This window comes from Schistocerca serialis, chromosome 5 (assembly GCF_023864345.2).
Source record: "Schistocerca serialis cubense isolate TAMUIC-IGC-003099 chromosome 5, iqSchSeri2.2, whole genome shotgun sequence".
Lineage (NCBI taxonomy): Eukaryota > Metazoa > Arthropoda > Insecta > Orthoptera > Acrididae > Schistocerca > Schistocerca serialis.
Window position 1 is genome coordinate 71,828,771 of NC_064642.1, and position 20,226 is coordinate 71,848,996.

Below are 20,226 nucleotides of genomic sequence, written 5' to 3' on the forward strand. Positions count from 1 at the left end.
ACGGCCGATTTCCTTCCCCATCCTTCCCTAACCCGAGCTTGTGCTCCGTCTCTAATGACCTCGTTGTCGATGGGACGTTAAACACTAATCTCCTCCTCCTCCTAAATAAGACTGCAACTCTTTTACTTCTGTAGGTGTCGGAAAATTCATTACCGTCTCTACAAGTTTTGGATCCGTGTGGACACCCTCCTGTCCTATAATATGACCTAAATAACGGACTTCTTGCAACAAAAAATGACATTTTTCCATATGAAGAGTTAACAGCGCTGCTTTCACACGATCGAAAACTTCGCGCAAATGGCGCACATGTTCTTGCACGTCCTTTGAGAAAACAATTATTTCGTCCATACACTGATTAGGTTTCAGGCCTCGTAACACGCTATCTAGTAACCGTTGGAAGGTTGCCGCAGCATTTTTGAGTCCAAAAGGCATTAGCCGATACTGAAAATGATTTGTAGGTGTTGAAAAAGCTGTTTTCGGTCGGTCTTCTGGGGCGACCTCCAACTGGTGGTACCCGCTTCGAAGATCCAAGGTCGTGAAGTACTGACAATGACCCAAATTATCCAGAGTTTCAGTGATATTAGGCATTGGGTATGCATCCGATACAGTTTTTTGATTCAGGAAACGATAATCACAACAAAAACGATATGCCTTGCACCCATCGGGTGATTTTTTACCCACTATTACGACAGGAGCGGACCAGGAACTACTACTGGTTTCTATTATTCCATTCCTAAGCTGTTGATTAATAAATTCTTCCATGATAGGCTGTAAACTTTTTGGAATATGATATGGACGTTTATACACCGGTGATTCATTCCCAGTGGGGATGTAATGCTGAACTAACGGTGTGGCAGGCAGTGGACCATGAGAATTAAATAACTCTTTATATTCCGTCAAAAGGTTCTCCATGACTTCTCTGTCTTACCCTTCTAAATGTGCTACTTTACCCCTCAGTGCGGACCAGCTGACAGACTCTCCCAGCATTGTGTAATCTGCTGCGAAATCCTTATCCAGTTCATCTTCCCCTGTTATCTCCAGATTCGCTATTCGGTACCCCATGCTAACTGCACCTCTTGAAGGTCAAAATTATCAATACTGACAGGCGGAACCTTTTTTCCTTCTATCTCCCGCACGTAGGACACGCTACGGCGCGTAAAATACTTCATTTTGTCCAGCGGCTCATTCTCAGACAAAGGTTCAACGGCACACAACGAATTTACCAGCACACTAGCTCCAACATCTGCCCAGATTATTTTCCCTGTACCCTTCAGTATTGTATCAAATGGTTCAAATGGCTCTGAGCACTATGGTACTTAACATCTGAGGTCATCAGTCCCCTAGAACTTAGAACTACTTAAACCTAACTAACCTAAGGACATCACACACATCCATGCCCGAGGCAGGATTCGAACCTGCGACCGTAGCAGTCGCGCGGTTCCAGACTGAAGCGCCTAGAACCGCTCAGCCACACCTGCCGGCTCGGTATAGTATCCCGCGAGTTAACCCTAAGGGACCTTGTACGCAGTTTAGGTGGCGCACCTGACGTCTGGGCAGTTCCTCGCGACAGTAATGGTTTTTCGGCCGCAGAACCTAGGCGAAATTGTATTCCATCCAGTTCTACTGCACGCTGTTCCAGGTTAACTTTTGCGTGATGCGCAACCAGGAAATCCAATCCGAGTATGACATCATAGCTGCTGCCAACAACTGGAAGAACGTCTACCTTCACCTGGAAGTTCCTCATTTCCACTCGGAAGTTTAACACCACTGATCCGAGTGACTTCACCTGTCCCCCACCCACGCCACATAACGCCCAGCGTGGTGGTTTTAATTCTACTTTACCAAGTACATTTCTACTCGTCATGGATACCTGAGACCCAGTATCCAATAAAAATTTGCAACGTCTGCGCCTCACCAAGCCGGTCAGAAAAAAGGCTGCTACTGATTATGGACTAGCATTAATCCTTACCCGGGGTGCTGCACAGTGGACACACCACCCCCTGCCCCATTTAACTGAGGGAGGTGAGGCCCACCTTGCGGTTTCCTATCATGTTTCTGCCAGGACCCATTGCAATTACGCTCCATATGACTCCAATGTCTGCATTTCCTGCACTGCACTTCCTTGCAATTGCGTCTAATGTGTCCCATCCGAACACATCTGAAACATTTTATTTCTGCATTAAACACTGCTTTCTTGTCCTGCGTCTTTGTTACTGCTTCAACTTCCTCTAACGCCACAGTGATTCCGACTGCCTCATTGAGAGTCTTAGGGAATTCCATCCTAATCTTGCGGGAGGTTTCGGGTTGTACTCCCCACAAAAATGTGTCTAGTGCCCTCTGCTCAGCTTCCTGCAGAATGGCTTCATTAACCCTATCGGAATCCGTTAGCTCATAGGTATTAACATTAATTTTTCGAATTCGATCTACAAAAGCTTCTATTGATTCCCCATTCCTTTGATACATTCTATTCAATTGTTCCCGATAATATCTAGACGTATTTTTCTCCCGATCTTTCCAGCAACCCTTTTTTGAATGCTTCGAATGTCCGAGCATCCCTTAATTCTTCATGGCATGTAACGTACGCTCTGGCATCCCCAGTTACTTTCAACTTAGCCACATGCAAAAGTGTATATGCACGCCAAGTTCCCAATTTAGCGGCCGTGCTAAGGTTCTCAAAAAACAAAATCATAACATCCTCCCCAGCTTTTCCCGAGAAAGGGGTGACCAAAGACGCAGTGTTAGTGTCAAGAATTACTGCATTAACAAGAAACCGTTCCTTGCTCGCTTCTTTAGACCGAGCAAGCTCTATCTCTAATTCCGACACTCGCTCAAGTAGCTGCTGAACAGCCACCTCGGCTGACACAGACTGTTCCATCACTACCAGCTATCGAATCAAGGCTACAGAAAGCCCGGAAAGAAGAACAGGAAGGGAAGACAGACTATGCTACAGGTTCAGACAAACCACCAAACGAAAAATTGGCACTTACTTGTCATGTTGCAGGAGTTGCTGATCCATTGTTGCCCTTCTCAGGTGCCACATACCCTCGTCGATTACCAGCCACAATTTCCTCCAAATCCAGGGAGAAGACCACTACTGTCACCAATTGTAACAGGAGTGTGTGATGCGCAGGTTGCCCGACTGATACCACTTGTAATAGGATGACCGGAGCGGGTGACGTGGTTGGGGTTATAGGGCGTGGCTGGGTAGAAGAAGGTGGCTGTTTTTCGCAATTTTCCTCTTTATTGTTGGTTCTTCCAATACATTTTCTGGTAGCTCAGCCTCACTGCTCGTGTCGAGGTGGAAACGAGCTCATTTGCGCAGCCCAGGGAATGCGACACCACAGTCAGTCAGTGGCTGCCCAGGCGGTAGGACGTTAGCGGCACGAGGCCAACGCTAGCGCGCCTCCTGCAGACGCGGCAGCTCGTGACGATGCCGGGAGTCGCCAGTGTGGCAGCGTGCAACGCCCTGCATTGGCCGGTCCTCGGGGACAGCGTCACTGATGACGAAGTAACAGCGACCGAACGCCCAATCGGTCGAACCGAAAGCCGACACCCACCTCTGATGCCCTTAAATAGTGCAGACCGCTGCTGAATCCGCCGGTTACGCGGCGGCGTGTTTATTAGAAGATTCTCGATGAATTAGCTAACGCAACCGTGCCACACGCGGCTCGCGCCTGCGTAATTCTGCTAATGTTGCGTTCTGGCTGTTGATGGCTGCCGCACACGTAAACACATACCGACGCTCGCTGCAAAACTATGTCACCTGCATAATGCGCTGGCCGGCCTTGGTCCGCCGTTTACCATGAGGCGGGCGCATCGCGTACTGAAACACACTAAATTACAATTTCGCACTGTATTTCCTAAAAATAACCCCTTGTCCTCTACATTATGAAGCCATTTCAGGCTTATTACAATGATACTGTAGGTATGTGGATGAGTAAACATTGTAGTGGTTAATAAAAAAGAGAAGAAAAATAAGAGAGAAGAAAAGAGGTTGAAAATGTGGAAGAAATCGTGAATAAAAAGGGGGTTTTAAAATCGTAAATGACCGTGAAAACAAGGGAAAGAATGAAAAGCAAATCGGACTTCGTATTACAGAAAAGCTATTGTTGGGGTGGTCCTTGTGGCGTTTTTGAGCAAAAGTAAAACCAATTTCCACTACAAAAAGTATTGAAAAAGAACAGAGAATAACAAAATGTAACTGACAGGGGGAAATGACGTAGACAAAAGAGTTCATCCTTTACCAGGTAAACTTGTCTTCTTTCGTGCGGCGTCCAGGTCTTCAAAAATCTCTTTCATTTCTGCGTGAAAAGTCTGCTCCGAAATCTTGCAATCGTCCAGGAATCACTAATTTATGCCAATTAAAATCATCTTGATACTGTATGCAATTTAATTTACTTTGCTACTTACATCCTCCGAATTTCTTAACAACTTCCACAATATGTCTACACATTAAAATCAGATCAAGACTAGCTAATAAGTTTTTTTTACGTCTTCATTAGATCACATCTGCCTTCAGCTTCGGCTATCAAGAGACAATTAAGAAACGAATAGAAAACAAAAAAAGAGTTACAATTTTAGTAGTTTCTCTGCCGTCGAGCGCTCATACCGCTGCGACGGGATATTTTTTATCTGAGGGAACGAGTGTAGCGCGGCGAAATTCAAAGTCCCGCTACATCGCCCCCTCGACTGTCACGCTAAAACATTTAGCGTGGCAGGCTAGCAAACCTAAAAGTCAATATATGCATATTTTCATTGGAAAGGCCACGTGCATCCATAGGGGATAATCTTTCCCAACACTTACTTTCTAAACCTATATACTAAATACAATTATTACAGTTTGGATCCTTTGTACACAATTAATATATATGTTTACATACTGTTTGTTTGAACAAGCTGCTCGCCAGCGCAGTTATGTTGTGTGCTCCCAGCGTAGGTTTCCCAATGCATCTCTGGCAGCACGTAGTCTTTGCGCATCCGCAGTAGCATCACTGAATTTCGCGTGCGGCAGTTTCAAAATCGCTGTGTTATGACAATCTTGCACAGTATTCACTTTCACATAGTGTTCATTACAAGTTGTTATTCCAACATAAATGGCTTGTTAAGTCCGGTGACACCATAAGATTGAGCGTGTGCGTGATCTGAAGCAACGTCCATGTCTTCTGTTACGACAGAACACTCCAGGTCCTTGTGCGTTTTCATGATTATTGTTCCCGGGGCATATATGGTCGATGTAGTTTTTAGCCTCCACATCGCCTACGACAGGTGCTGAGTTTATTGTCTCCAAAGCATCTGAAGGCCGGCCAGGAACAACGGCGTCGATGTTCGCAAAGGTAGATGTTTAACCACGTTGTTTACTCTTGCCAACAAACGTTCATTTGCAGTGTGAAAATCCTCATTATCGTCGAAGTAAATTGCAGTTTATATCGATTTACAAACAGTTATTTGGTTTATGCACCATAAGTTTCACAAACAACACAAAATTCGTCGTTTATAACGTTCACCGTTTGCAACACTTTTTTGCAATATTTACATTTTAACAAAGTTCACTGTGTCCCAGCATGTTTACATCGTTAATTATTAAAGCTTACATTTCGTGGCCACATTTCAAAATAAGTTGACAATATGCAAAGTTTTAACACTTACACAAATACATATAAATTTACAAGCATATGCATGTGAAATATTTACACTAAAAATTATACTAAGTCCCATTGGCTTTCTTTTATTGGGGTATTAATTTTTTTTATTTTTTTTATTCAGGTTTGGGCGTGCCAAGGGATATCAGACTTAACATTTAAAGCATAGGCTTTCCTTCATTTATTATTTATCTCTTTCTTTTGATTCCATATCTTGGCTAGTGGTTGACCAGGCTTGTAATGCCATATTCAGTTTTCTTCATGTCTTTTTATTCATACCTGAAAGTTTACTGTCACACAATATATTCTTACATTCCATAAACAAACAATACCCGGCTGCATGAGGTGGTAGGATAATGGAGAAAGAAAGGAAGATAGACTGGAAGAAACTATTCAGGAAATACGAAAGCGTCCGATCCCACCCGTCTGCTTTGACCCATGACGTCACTAATATGGCGGAAACAAAAACAAACACACACACTTTCCACAAAAAGCCTAATGACACTAACGGGACAAGCGCGGGAAATGGGGTGTTTTGGGTGGGGGGCAAACTAAATATAAACAAATTTAGACGCCTTGCGTAGCTACAACGTGTAAGTGAAGACAGCCATGCATGAATACCCACCCACCTCCCCAGGGGTCGTAACCCCTGCAAGCCATAGAAGATAAAGATGCTTCAGTAGCTGATTAGTGTTTTTTGTCTTTTTTTAAAAAACATCTCACGGGATAGAACGAACAGATCAGAAAGATAAATATAATAAATTAAAACAGAAATTCGAGGAAACAGATAATTAAAATAAGTAATAAGTGTTTTTAAATTTAAAAAAAAATCTCACCAGATAGAATGAACAGATCAGAAAAGTAAATAAAATAAGATAAAACGGAACTGGAGACAGCCACACTCAAACCAAACTCCGCGCCGTCATGACGTCACACACGACAACACCCTTACGTCACGGGTCAAAGCCGACGCGTTGGATCGGACGCTTCTGTCGACCCACTATTCACTACCTATAAACTACCAAATCCTACAGGTACTACATAAAAAGAGAACACAATACAGTATAACCTTTGCATCACCTTCAAGGGGTATGTGAAAGGAGGTGCTTACAATTTACCAAATCATGGGTAAATGTAAGTGTCCTTACGTCAAGTCTGTGTAGTGTAACATCATGACAGATTCTCTGTTTGTGTTCTGACTGTCCATATGATTAAGTGTATTATACATTAACAAATCCTTGCATGAGTAAGTCACATAGCTGCTCAGTACTTCCTCGATATCTCCACTTCTTGTGGATACCGTCTGTACATATGGAAAATATATCTCACAGAGACTGTCTCTCTTGTAATGTGTATTATACGAGGGTTATTCCAAAAGTAAGGTCCGATTCGCCGTAACTATTGAAATTTGGCGCCAATGACAAAACACGCATGCGCGCCGACTCCCGGCAAGCCTTGCGCGTCAAACGCCGCCATTCGCTTTGTTACTGTTGCTGAGTGTAGTTCACAGTGTCACTTTACAATGTTTAAGACAATTGATCAGCCCGCCGATTGTGAAGTAAGGGCAGTGATACGGTTTTTGTCTGCAAGAAACAATTCATCGGCGGAAATCCATCGGCAGATTACTGAAGTGTACGGTCCTAACATAATGAGCGACAGTAAAGTGCGCAAGTGGGTGCGAGCTTTTAATGAAGGATGGGATAATGTGCACGATGAACCACGGTGTGGCCGACCATCAGTGATTTCAGACGATTTGGTCAATGCGGTTGACAAAAAAATTCGTGAAGATCGCCGATTCACTATTACAGACGTAGACATGCATTTTCCGAATGTGAGTAGAACAACTTTGTACAGAATTGAGTCTGAACATTTGAAGTTTCACAAATTGTGTGCCCGTTGGGTTCCCAGGCTGCTTACTGAGCCCCAACGAATGAAAAGAATGGCTTTTGCTCTTGATTTTTTGGAGCGATATCATAAGGAAGGTGACAGTCTTTTAGACAATGTTGTCACAGGGGATGAGACATGGGTTTCTCACATCACTCCAGAGTCTAAACGTCAGTCAATGCAATGGCGTCACACGTCATCGCCAGTCAAGGTCAAGGCAAAGCAGACAATCTCAACACGTAAGGTTATGGCGACTGTGTTCTGGGATAGACGTGGAGTATTGTTAGTCGACTTTATGGAGAGAGGAACAACGATAAATAAAGCCGCCTACTGCGCTTCCCTGACTAAACTTCGACGTGCAATCCAGAATAAGCGACGTGGTCTTTTGTCGTCTGGAATCTTGTTGTTGCATGACAATGCCAGACCCCACACTGCAAATGAAACGCAAGCTCTGATCAAGAAATTTGGATGGGAACAGATGGGCCATCCTCCTTACAGTCCGGACCTGGCGCCAAGTGATTTCCACCTGTTCCGTTACTTAAAGGAGTTTCTCGGCGGCAAGTGCTTCGACACAGATGATGAAGTGAAAGAAGCAGTTAAGGACTGGTTATCGTCACAGGCGGCCGATTTCTATAACATGGGCATTCAAAAGCTTGTTGAACGATGTGACAAATGTTTAAATAAGTATGGAAGTTATGTAGAAAAATAGATAAAGATGTAAGGAATGTAAATAAAACAATTGTTTTGAAAAAACATTTTAGTTTTGATTTTTTTTTTATAACCGGACCTTACTTTTGGAATAACCCTTGTATAATAACGTACCAAATTTCCTCTCAAGAGTTCAACCATGAACTTTCTTCTACTTTAGTGAAGGTTAAACATCATGTATGTGGTGTATATACACTCCTGGAAATGGAAAAAAGAACACATTGACACCGGTGTGTCAGACCCACCATACTTGCTCCGGACGCTGCGAGAGGGCTGTACAAGCAATATCACACGCACGGCACAGCGGACTCACCAGGAACCGCGGTGTTGGCCGTCGAATGGCGCTAGCTGCGCAGCATTTGTGCACCGCCGCCGTCAGTGTCAGCCAGTTTGCCGTGGCAAACGGAGCTCCATCGCAGTCTTTAACACTGGTAGCATGCCGCGACAGCGTGGACATGAACCGTATGTGCAGTTGACGGACTTTGAGCGAGGGCGTATAGCGGGCATGCGGGAGGCCGGGTGGACGTACCGCCGAATTGCTCAACACGTGGGGCGTGAGGTCTCCACAGTACATCGATGTTGTCGCCAGTGGTCGGCGGAAGGTGCACGTGCCCGTCGACCTGGGACCGGACCGCAGCGACGCACGGATGCACGCCAAGACCGTAGGATCCTACGCAGTGCCGTAGGGGACCGCACCGCCACTTCCCAGCAAATTAGGGACACTGTTGCTCCTGGGGTATCGGCGAGGACCATTCGCAACCGTCTCCATGAAGCTGGGCTACGGTCCCGCACACCGTTAGGCCGTCTTCCGCTCATGCCCCAACATCGTGCAGCCCGCCTCCAGTGGTGTCGCGACAGGCGTGAATGGAGGGACGAATGGAGACGTGTCGTCTTCAGCGATGAGAGTCGCTTCTGCCTTGGTGCCAATGATGGTCGTATGCGTGTTTGGCGCCGTGCAGGTGAGCGCCACAATCAGGACTGCATACGACCGAGGCACACAGGGCCAACACCCGGCATCATGGTGTGGGGAGCGATCTCCTACACTGGCCGTATACCACTGGTGATCGTCGAGGGGACACTGAATAGTGCACGGTACATCCAAACCGTCATCGAACCCATCGTTCTACCATTCCTAGACCGGCAAGGGAACTTGCTGTTCCAACAGGACAATGCACGTCCGCATGTATCCCGCGCCACCCAACGTGCTCTAGAAGGTGTAAGTCAACTACCCTGGCCAGCAAGATCTCCGGATCTGTCCCCCATTGAGCATGTTTGGGACTGGATGAAGCGTCGTCTCACGCGGTCTGCACGTCCAGTACGAACGCTGGTCCAACTGAGGCGCCAGGTGGAAATGGCATGGCAAGCCGTTCCACAGGACTACATCCAGCATCTCTACGATCGTCTCCATGGGAGAATAGCAGCCTGCATTGCTGCGAAAGGTGGATATACAGTGTACTAGTGCCGACATTGTGCATGCTCTGTTGCCTGTGTCTATGTGCCTGTGGTTCTGTCAGTGTGATCATGTGATGTATCTGACCCCAGGAATGTGTCAATAAAGTTTCCCCTTCCTGGGACAATGAATTCACGGTGTTCTTATTTCAATTTCCAGGAGTGTATATCATTTCTTTCTATAAAACATAAATAAAGAACGTAGTACTATAATTGATAGTATAATATCTCTTCCACAGTGTCTGTTGCTCGACGTTGGTTGCACGGGTGGTCACTGCTCCTTTGCACTTACCTTGCATTACCTGAAAAGTCATATGTTGTCTTCAATGTAGATGTAATTTTGTCATCTGTTCGCTTAAGTGGAGGTGTTGTACGAATCGCTTCAAAATGGTTCAAATGGCTCTGAGCACTATGGGACTCAACTGCTGAGGTCATTAGTCCCCTAGAACTTAGAACTAGTTAAACCTAACTAACCTAAGGACATCACGAACATCCATGCCCGAGGCAGGATTCGAACCTGCGACCGTAGCGGTCTTGCGGTTCCAGACTGCAGCGCCTTTAACCGCACGGCCACTTCGGCCGGCGTACGAATCGCAAAACGTCCTTAATAACTCTCCTACCTTTTGCTTCCTCAGGGTTTTCTGTTGTGTGTAAGTATAAGTGTAATAAAGGCTAACATGGCACTAAATTTCACTTTCGTAAAACAAAAAAAACAAAAAATTATACAAATGTATTCACATGTGGGCTGTGTAAAAACTATATTTCTTCCAATTTAAGTTCCTTAAAATATCATTCTCCTGTCTGAACACGAACTATAAATGTTTTCTTCCACACAATGGCTTAACAAAACTTAGCGAAAGGTTACTAAGTTACACTTCTGAAATAAATTAAAGCTAATGTGTTTCCAAGTTACATTCTTATTACACTTCTTTCCACAGCTGTAATCATCATTATGTTCACTCTGCTTTTCTTGTATTAGTTCATTTTCAAGGGCACTGTAAATAAATTCACATTTAACGTCTTGTACTCACGTGTTCTAACTCATCACAAATGTTTTCTCTCAAACTGAAATTCTTATGTAATCTTAAAGATGTAGACTGTTACTCACTTCTCTATGTAGCACAATATTACCAAAACATTCTCACTCATTCCTTACTCACATATTCATCATAATATATATATCCTTATACATTAAACATATTCCTCATCAAACATTAATACATCACATACGTGGGGCCATCTGGCACTTCCATTCTCATAAAACTCCAATACCATCTTCCTCAAATAATCCCTTGTCTCCATCAACTACTTCACAGTAACTTACCTTCTTATATTAACCTAAATATTAACTCATTCATACTGATCATTCATTCTTACGTCCTCATTCATTCTGCTACATACCTATGTCATTACTGATCTCAATAGCTATTATTTCCTCTAATTATAGTGCCTTGAAATAACTAACTAATTGTTGATTCACCTTATAATTTACAATTAACAACAAATGTAATCTGTGTAGATCTCATTTCTATATGAATATCTTTTCTCATTCAGTAAGTGTACTCACCTGGGTTTACATTCTCTTCATAATTATGCGTACAAGTGTAACTGCAGTATATAATTTCCATAAATGAATGTTTGTGCTCTTAGGCTGTATAACTTAATGTTCGTGTCTTCAATACAAATATTTATGATCTCGTTTTCACAGCAACTTGCTCATGTTCAACTTAGTTATCATTATATTATGTTGTTTTAGTGCACAAAGGGTTTCAAATGTCTGTGGGGATGCAGCCCCCTCGGCTTGTGAGATAACGGGTATTCTAGGGAGTAACAACCTGGGTGAGGTATGCTTGCTATTCTGAAAGGACCTGAATATAATAGCTGCCATTTTCTGTTCAGTTGTTTTAATTTTGTAGACTTGGGATGTGAACGCAAAAGAAGGAGGTCATCAACCTCATAGGTTTGTTAATTCCTGTTCTGCTGTCATTTTGTCGTCGTACCTGAGGAAACAAACAGTCTCAGCCGTTGCGCTTTTACAACACCTCACGACCGAAGCACGAGCGCTTAGCTCGGTCGTCGACTGTTTTCCGTCGTCTGCTGTGTTTGGCCGGGTTCATTGACCAGCTCCACTATGTTTACATTTCGGCCGGTTGGCGCCCACGCGTCAGCTGATGGCGCGCTGCAATTGTTATTGCTACTTCGTGGCGGGGAGTGCATAACTGTACTGGGGAACGGCGGCGGATTCCGTGGAGGGTTATGATTTGTCATGCGTGAATTTTGTGTGTTCCACATATTCTGTCGGTGATTGTTGGGATTTTTATTGTTTTGGTGGTAATTATGTCTGTTATATGGAATGTTCCTGTCAAAGTAGCCCGGGTTGTACCGATTATTCTCACATCTCCTATTGCTGTTGTTGTACTGTCTGTGATTTTCATTTTGCTTGTAGTTACCATTTTGATATGGGTGATAATTATTATTGTTATTATTATTATTATTCCACGAATTTCTGCGGTTGTTCCTACCGTCATACACGTTTCCATTTGAATATATTTCGCGCACAGGCATCGTATTGTGTCGCGGTGCGGACGGATGGTTCCACCAACCACCGTCACTACGGTTCCTTTGGGGTGGGTGCTGATTTTGGTTACTAATATGAGTAAAATTTGAATGGCGTGAATCGCCTCTGTAAACTACGTCCATTTTATCTAAGAATTTTAAGAAAGTCTTAACGTCATTCTCCGGTACTCCTATTAATCTGTCTCGGTATGGAAAGGGTAAGAGGCTCTTTAAAGTGTCAATTATCGCTGGCAAGTCGGCTGGTTTGGACCAGTACAGTGTCTTGTCTAGGAACCTCTCAAAGTATTGTCTTAATGTCTCTTTTTTAGGGTCATAGGCCTCGGGGTTGCACACTTCTCTCCTTAGACTCTGTTACTCATTCTCCGACCAGAATTCGTCCAAGAAGGCTTGTTCGAACTTTTCAAACGTAAGGCACTACCGCTTCATAGCGGCACCCCACTTAGCTGCTCGTCCTCTCATGAGATTGGTGACGTATCTGATTTTATCGACTTCTGACCAACTACGTGGAAAAACACCGTCAAATGATCTAATAAACACAATAGGGTGGACTTTGTGCTTGTCCTCACTGGAAAATGTCTGGAAATGCCCATGTCTTACAAACGTGTCATCGGCCATGCCGGTTGGCATAACTGTATTGACGTAGTTTGTGTCACTTGCTACTCTAGGTGTCGTATCGTAATATTGCTCGTTTGGTGGAAAAGAAGGCGGCACATTGTAATTTTGATTGGGAATAGGTGATTCCACAATAGGTGTTCTGTCTGTGTCATTAGCCATGGTTTTAGCTGTTTTGTCGTTCCCTGACGATGCGTTTGCACCAATCACCAAACACGGCACAACATTGTCTCGTAATTTTGTCACCTCGTCTTCTATGTGTTTTGTCTCGTCTTTAACATGTGTCTTTGCTTTTGAAAGCATATCCTGTGTAATTGTTTCAAGTTTTTTTGTCCAGATAGTCGTCACACAATTTACATTCGTGTACAGTTCTTTCGGCCATGTCGGTGTCGTTGTTTAGTGACGCGAGGTCCGCTCAATCTTCTAATTTTTCTATCTTTTCTTTGAGGTGGGTTTGTTCAAGAACTACCATTGTGAGCTGTTGGGTAATATTTCCCACTTCTTCAGTCAGCTTTTCTTGGGTGGAGCTAGCTGAAGTGTGGGCCTGAGCTAACTCTTCCACACGAGTGTTCACTTCCTGCTGTACATTAACTATTTGAGTTAACTGATTCTCACATCGGGTGATATTGTTTTTTGTTTCATGTGTGAATGTAACCAAAGTTTCTTCCTGTTTAGTGACTCGGTTGGACAGTGTCTCAAATCGCTGGCTGAGCTGTTGAGTGGTGTTATTTAATTCTGTCATCTGTTTTGTCGTTCGTTCAAAATTTTCGGTCATAGTATGGTTTAATATGTCAATTTTCTGACTAACGTCTCGTTTCATGTCTGCAAGTAACTCTAATAGTCGGTCCAGTTTGTCAGTTTCCTGTGTCCGATTTGTGTCACATTGCTGAATTTGTCTCATATTCGGTTCTGACATTGATGTTAACAATGGCGCTGACAGTCTAGTCTCGCGTCCATTCCACATTTCGTCATTTAAAGTCGCCATCTTTGTATTATCGCAAATGTTGCGAGTTTGAGGCAAAATCATTGCATTGATCTGTGAACTCGTCCATGGAGGGAAACGCGGACTTTCTTGTTGGTTGCACGATGAATCTAGTTCACTTAACTCATCTGCCGAAACTATCTCTACCTTACCACGTTCCATTGTAATAGGATGTATAATCGTAAGTCAAAAGGGAATAATATGAGTCTGATTAATAAAGATTTGACTCAAATTTATGTTGAAATATTTTCTCGTCAATGTAAATGATTGCTCTATTGCAAACGATGGTTGAGAAAGATGCAGCAGGGCAGACAAAATTTTTCGTAACAAATGACTGTTTGGTAGTCAAATTCACGATCTTCATATGCAGCTACAACAATACTATAATTACCACAAACTACAATAGAGACAGATAATTTTGGAAAAATCTAGAAGAAAACTACAGGATGTGTGGAAAGGGAAAAATGGATTCTGCAGTTGGCTATTGAACGCTTGAATGAAACATAATTGTGTGACTCACCATTAAATTTTCTGTCCTGGAGCGGCTGGTCAATCACTTCTGCGTAAATCGTATTCATCAAAATATGGATTTTCTTAATACATCTCCATCAGATAATCACCAAAAGGTCTCAAAATAAGTTTTGCATCAATATATGCCCATGTAAAGAAAAACAGATTGAATTAGTTACAAAAATTCTTTACAATATTGTTGCATGATCATTTGCTTAGGTACAATAAAGTTGGTGTTTTAGTTACCCTTTAAAGTTCAGGATATTTGGATATTCTCTGTTGGGAAAAAATACAAATGAAAGTTTCAAATTTGCTCAAAAGCGACACATCCGAAAATTGCGTCCTGTCACGGTCGCCAGTTGTAGTGGTTAATAAAAAAGAGAAGAAAAATAATAGAGAAGAAAAGAGGTTGAAAATGTGGAAGAAATCGTGAATAAAAAGGGGGTTTTAAAATCGTAAATGACCGTGAAAACAAGGGAAAGAATGAAAAGCAAATCGGACTTCGTATTACAGAAAAGCTATTGTTGGGGTGGTCCTTGTGGCGTTTTTGAGCAATAGTTAAACCAATTTCCACTACAAAAAGTATTGAAAAAGAACAGAGAATAACAAAATGTAACTGACAGGGGGAAATGACGTAGATAAGAGTTCATCCTTTACCAGGTAAACTTGTCTTCTTTTGTGCAGCGTCCAGGTCTTCAAAAGTCTCTTTCATTTCTGCGTGAAAAGTCTGCTCCGAAATCTTGCAATCGTCCAGGAATCACTAATTTATACCAATTAAAATCATCTTGATACTGAATGCAATTTAATTTACTTTGCTACTTCCATCCTCCGAATTTCTTAATAAACTTCCATAATATGTCTACACATTAAAATCAGATCAAGACTAGCTAATAAGTTCTTTTACGTCTTCATCAGATCACGTCTGCCTTCAGCTTCGGCTATCAAGAGACAATTAAGAAACTAATAGAAAACAAAAAAAGAGTTACAATTTTAGTAGTTTCTCTGCCGTCGAGCGCTCATACCGCTGCGACGGGATATTTTTTATCTGAGGGAACGAGTGTAGCACGGCGAAATTCAAAGTCCCGCTACAACATCCAGGACAGTCATTCACCATCCATAACGTTGCAGTTTGTGTAGGTATAGCCCATGTATGTGCAACGACTCCAAAAAATATTATCAATTCATTCAAGAAAACTGGCATTTTTCCTGTTGACAGGCATGTTTATATAGATGATATGTTTCTGCCAAGTATGGTCACTGACAAACCCCATCCCCTAGATGAACAGAGAGAAACAAACCAGGATCCTACAGCTGAAGGACGGAGTAGTGACCAGACAGCACTTGAATCAAAGTGGTGACCCTAGAAGGAAGGCTGATTTTTCACAACAACCAGAAAGTCTACAAAGTTCAAATCACACGACATCCATTCTCCTCCATTTTCGAGTTTGGGTCCAAACTCTTTGCCTTTACAAATGTCTGCTTGTGTCTGTGTATGTGCGGATGGATATGTGTGTGTGTGTGCGAGTGTATACCTGTCCTTTTTTCCCCCTAAGGTAAGTCTTTCCGCTCCCGGTATTGGAATGACTCCTTACCCTCTCCCTTAAAACCCACATCCTTTCGTCTTTCCCTCTCCTTCCCTCTGTCCTGACGAAGCAACCATTGGTTGCGAAAGCTAGCATTTTGTGTGTATGTTTGTGTTTGTTTGTGTTTCTATCGACCTGCCAGCGCTTTCGTATGGTAAGTCACATCATCTTTGTTTTTATATATATATATATCACTTGTGTAAAACGTAACTACATCGGAAAAAGTTGCATATTCTGACGAGTCTTCTGTAGTACAATTTGAGAAGGAAAATAAGCCAAGATTCTATGTTTATCACTTATAAACATAAACTAACTAATAAAAATTACATGAAAGATTGATTGTGCTATCCAGAAAGCAAAGGGCGACTGTTCTGTTTTGTTTTCAAAGTGGCAGATTCTGACGGCTCGTCACGGTTTACAAAAGATGGAATAGATGACTGGAAGAATGGAAATATTTCGCTGAAGAGACATGAAGAAAGCAATTCGCACAGCAAAGCAATAATTTTGCTGTTAGTTATATATATATATATACATATATATATTCAACTGGCACTAGTTTCAATAGAAAATGGACGTATATTATGTATGACACGCAATCCGATTAAATAGTAGAGTTCCATTTTGTTTTGTAACTTATTTTCCCTTCTACCTAACCACCATGAGCAACAACAAGAGAGATACTGGACGCCACTACGCTTCTGGAAGTGAAAAGCGTAAAGAAAGAGATGAAAAGGAGAGGAAGACACATGCTTTTATATGTAAAACACGTTAACTGTCTGAGTTTTTTATGTTCAGAATGATTATGCCGAATACACAGAAAATGTACAAAATACAAAAGCTGTAATTCATTTTAGGGATGGTTCAAATGGCTCTAAGCACTGTGGGACTTAACATCTGAGGTCATCAGTCCCTAGACATAGAACTACTTAAACCTAACTAACCTAAGGACATCACACACATCCATGCCCGAGGCAGGATTTGAACCAGTAGCATTTGTAACGATGATACTGTACTTGTACTACAGAAGACTCATCAGAATATGCAACTTTTCCCGATGTAGTTACGTTTCACACAAGTGATACAGCAATTGAACAGACGGCAAGTCTTCCCAGTTCAGCCATATTGTCTCCAAGCCAAAACGAATTGAAAAGCCTGGGAAGTCCTGTCGGGCCAGAGATCTAGTCTTCAAGAAAAAGAGAAGTCGAAAAAATGTTACAGGCTTCTGATGTTACTGCATCTTGTACAAGTGGAACACAAAGTGAAAGCAAAATGTATTCTATCGATATTGGTGATTGGCCAAACAACTTTGATAGAGATTATTGGATTATGAAAGGAAGTAGCAAAGTTCAGCATACGAACAGTAGTTTTTTGTCTTCAATGAAAATATTTGAGAAGGAAAATAAACCAAGATTCTGTGCTTATCACTTATGAACATAAAATAACTAATAAAAATTATATGAAAGATTGGTTGTGCTATCAAAGTGGCAGATTCTGACGGCTCGTCACGGCTTACGAAAGATGGAATAGATGACTGGAAGAATGCAAATATTTTGCTGAAGAGACATGAAGAAAGCAATTCGCACAGCAAAGCAATGATTTTGCTGTTAGTTCTAAAAATCAAGGATGCATGTGTCGATTCTGAACTTGTAAGCCAAATTGAGAGCGAATAAAAGTATTGGCGAACACTCTTAGAACGAATTGTTGCAGTTATAATTTTTTTGGCTGAGTGAGGTAGAGATGAAATTGTTGGTTCACCCCACAATGGAAATTATTTAGTTATCTGAATTACTAGCCAGGCTGACTCTGATACTGCGCTATGTCCTACAATCCGGACGAGTGGAAAGATTTGTGAAGTTTTTGAATATGGTAGGTCATATTGCTGAACAACTTTCCCAAAGCTTATAAAGCTTTTTTAACAGAGAATTGCATTAATATCAAAGGTTGTCGTGGGCAAAGCTATGACAATGCCAGTAATATGAGTGGCAGGTACTGCGGCTTAAAACAAGACCACCTACAATAAATGTATTGTAGGTGGTCTTGCTTAAAATCTCGAATTAAAGACATAAATAAGTACACTGAATATTTTCCTGTTTTTCACATTCCCTAAAGTTGGTCGCCAAGTGTGCTCCAGAATGTTACACAGAAGCATCCAATTTGTGTTCCTTGAAAACCTCTATACATTTTTCTCAGCTTCTACCTATCGATGGGGCCTTCTTTTGAAGTGATAGCACTAAAACTTCGATTTTGAAAAGGTTGTCGGACACCTGGTGGTCGGCCAGAGCTGATGCTAAAAAGGCGTTTTTATTTGGTTTTCATAGGATCAAACATGTTTTGAACAACATATCTATAGATATGCATCAAAAGGTAGAGTGCAGCAATCACGCTTATGGACTGGTTTTTAAAATTAGTAAGTTCGAAAAGGGAATAATGTGTGTCACATGGAACAGAATCTTGGAACGCTTACAAGCGACTAGCGTTTCGCTGCACTCGTCTGATCAAGATCTGAGCACCGGATATGCACTTTATAAATCCTTACATGAATATATCCAAGCAATGAGGTTCACATTTTCAGAAATGGAGGCAAAAGCCAAATCCCTGACTAGCTGTGAAAAATATCAGCAACAAACTTCAAGACGACACAAGCGAAATACAAAGTGCGACCATTTTATTGGGACAACTACAATCGATGATGTTGTAGAAAATCAAACACATGGAGAATATTGTGAATATCAGGGGTTTGTTGCGATAATTATCAATGTAGTGGCTGCTTTAGCTAAACGCATGAAAAAATACCAGCACCTGACAAATGTTTTTGAAATATTATGGGACTTTAAATCTCTTACAGAAGGAAGAGATCTTGAGAAGAACTCCTAATATCATGAAAGCTTACCGAGATGATTATTTAGCTAGGCGGCGAACTGCTACAGTTCGCTGAGCTGCTAAAAACCTATAGCACTGTTGCCATTGACAAAAATGACGAAGCTATGGAACTACGAATTTTTAATGGAAAATTCGTTAGGATCGTGTTTTACAAATGTAGAAATAGCCTTACGCTTTTAGTTCTGTTTAATGATCACCAAAACCAGTGGAGAACGTTCTTTTTCAATATTAAAGGGCATTAAAATTGAATTAAGGAATACGATGAAACAGGAACGTCTAAATGACCTCAGTATAATGGACATGGAATACGATTTGCTCAGAGACATTGATCTAACATGCATTATTTCTAAATTTGCCGTTATTAAGTCGAGAAACGTTTATTTGTAACAATCTTGTTTTATTTTATAACCTAAATAAACCAATGTCCCGTCGTCAGAATTTGCAACGCCTTGTTAGAATTTACTACTGGCCCCGCGCTTGTTTAATCCGGCACTGTTTCTTCAGGTACTCATTTACTACTTTAAGCATCTCATTTCCTAATCTTAATCCCTCAGCATCACCCGATTTAATTAGACCAAATTCCATTATTCTTGTTTTGCTTTTGTTGATGTTCATCTTATACCCTCCTTTCAAGACACTGTCCATTCCGTTCAACTGCCCTTCCAAGTCCTTTGCTGTCTCTGACAGAATTACAATGTCATCGGCTAACCTCAAAGTTTTTATTTCTTTTATTTTGTTTCCTTTACTGCTTGCTCAATATACAGATTGAATAGCATCGGGGACAGGCTACAACCCTGTCTCACTCCCTTCTCAACCACTGCTTCCCTTTCATGTCTCTCGACTGTTACAACTGCCATCTGCTTTCTGTACAAATAGTAAATACGCTTTCGCTCCCTGTATTTTACCCCTGCCACCTTCAGAATTTGAAAGGGAGTATTCCAGTCAACAATGTCAAAAGCTTTCTCTAAGTCTACAAATGCTAGAAACGTAGGTTTGCCTTTCCTTAATCTTTCTTCTAAGATAAGTCGTAGGGTCAGTGTTGCCTCACGTGTTCCAACATTTCTACGGAATCCAAACTGATCTTCCCCGAGGTCGGCTTCTACCAGTTTTTCAATTCATCTGTAAAGAATTCGCGTTAGTATTTTGCAGCTGTGATTTATTAAACTGATAGTTCAGTAATTTTCATATCTGTCAACACCTGCTTTCTTTAGGATTGGAATTATTATATTCTTCTTGAATTTTGAGGGAATTTCACCTGTCTCATACATCTTGCTCACCAGATGGTAGAGTTTTGTCAGGACTGGCTCTCCCAAGGTGGTCAGTAGTTCTAATGGAATGTTGTATACTCCCAGGGCCTTGTTTCGACTTAAGTCTTTCAGTGCTCTTTCAAACTCTTCATGCA

At 41.9% G+C, this 20,226-nt stretch overlaps 1 protein-coding gene across 1 annotated transcript; it reads right to left on the minus strand.

The window, feature by feature from the left end:
- Positions 1-11,744: 11,744 nt before the first annotated feature.
- On the minus strand, positions 11,745-13,251 carry LOC126481748 (homeobox protein 2-like). The gene is made up of 3 exons (XM_050105703.1): positions 13,227-13,251; positions 12,859-13,159; positions 11,745-12,363 (listed from the first exon to the last, which is right to left on the minus strand). Exons 1-3 carry the CDS (start codon positions 13,249-13,251, stop codon positions 11,745-11,747), a joined length of 945 nt encoding a protein of 314 aa, XP_049961660.1.
- Positions 13,252-20,226: the final 6,975 nt, after the last annotated feature.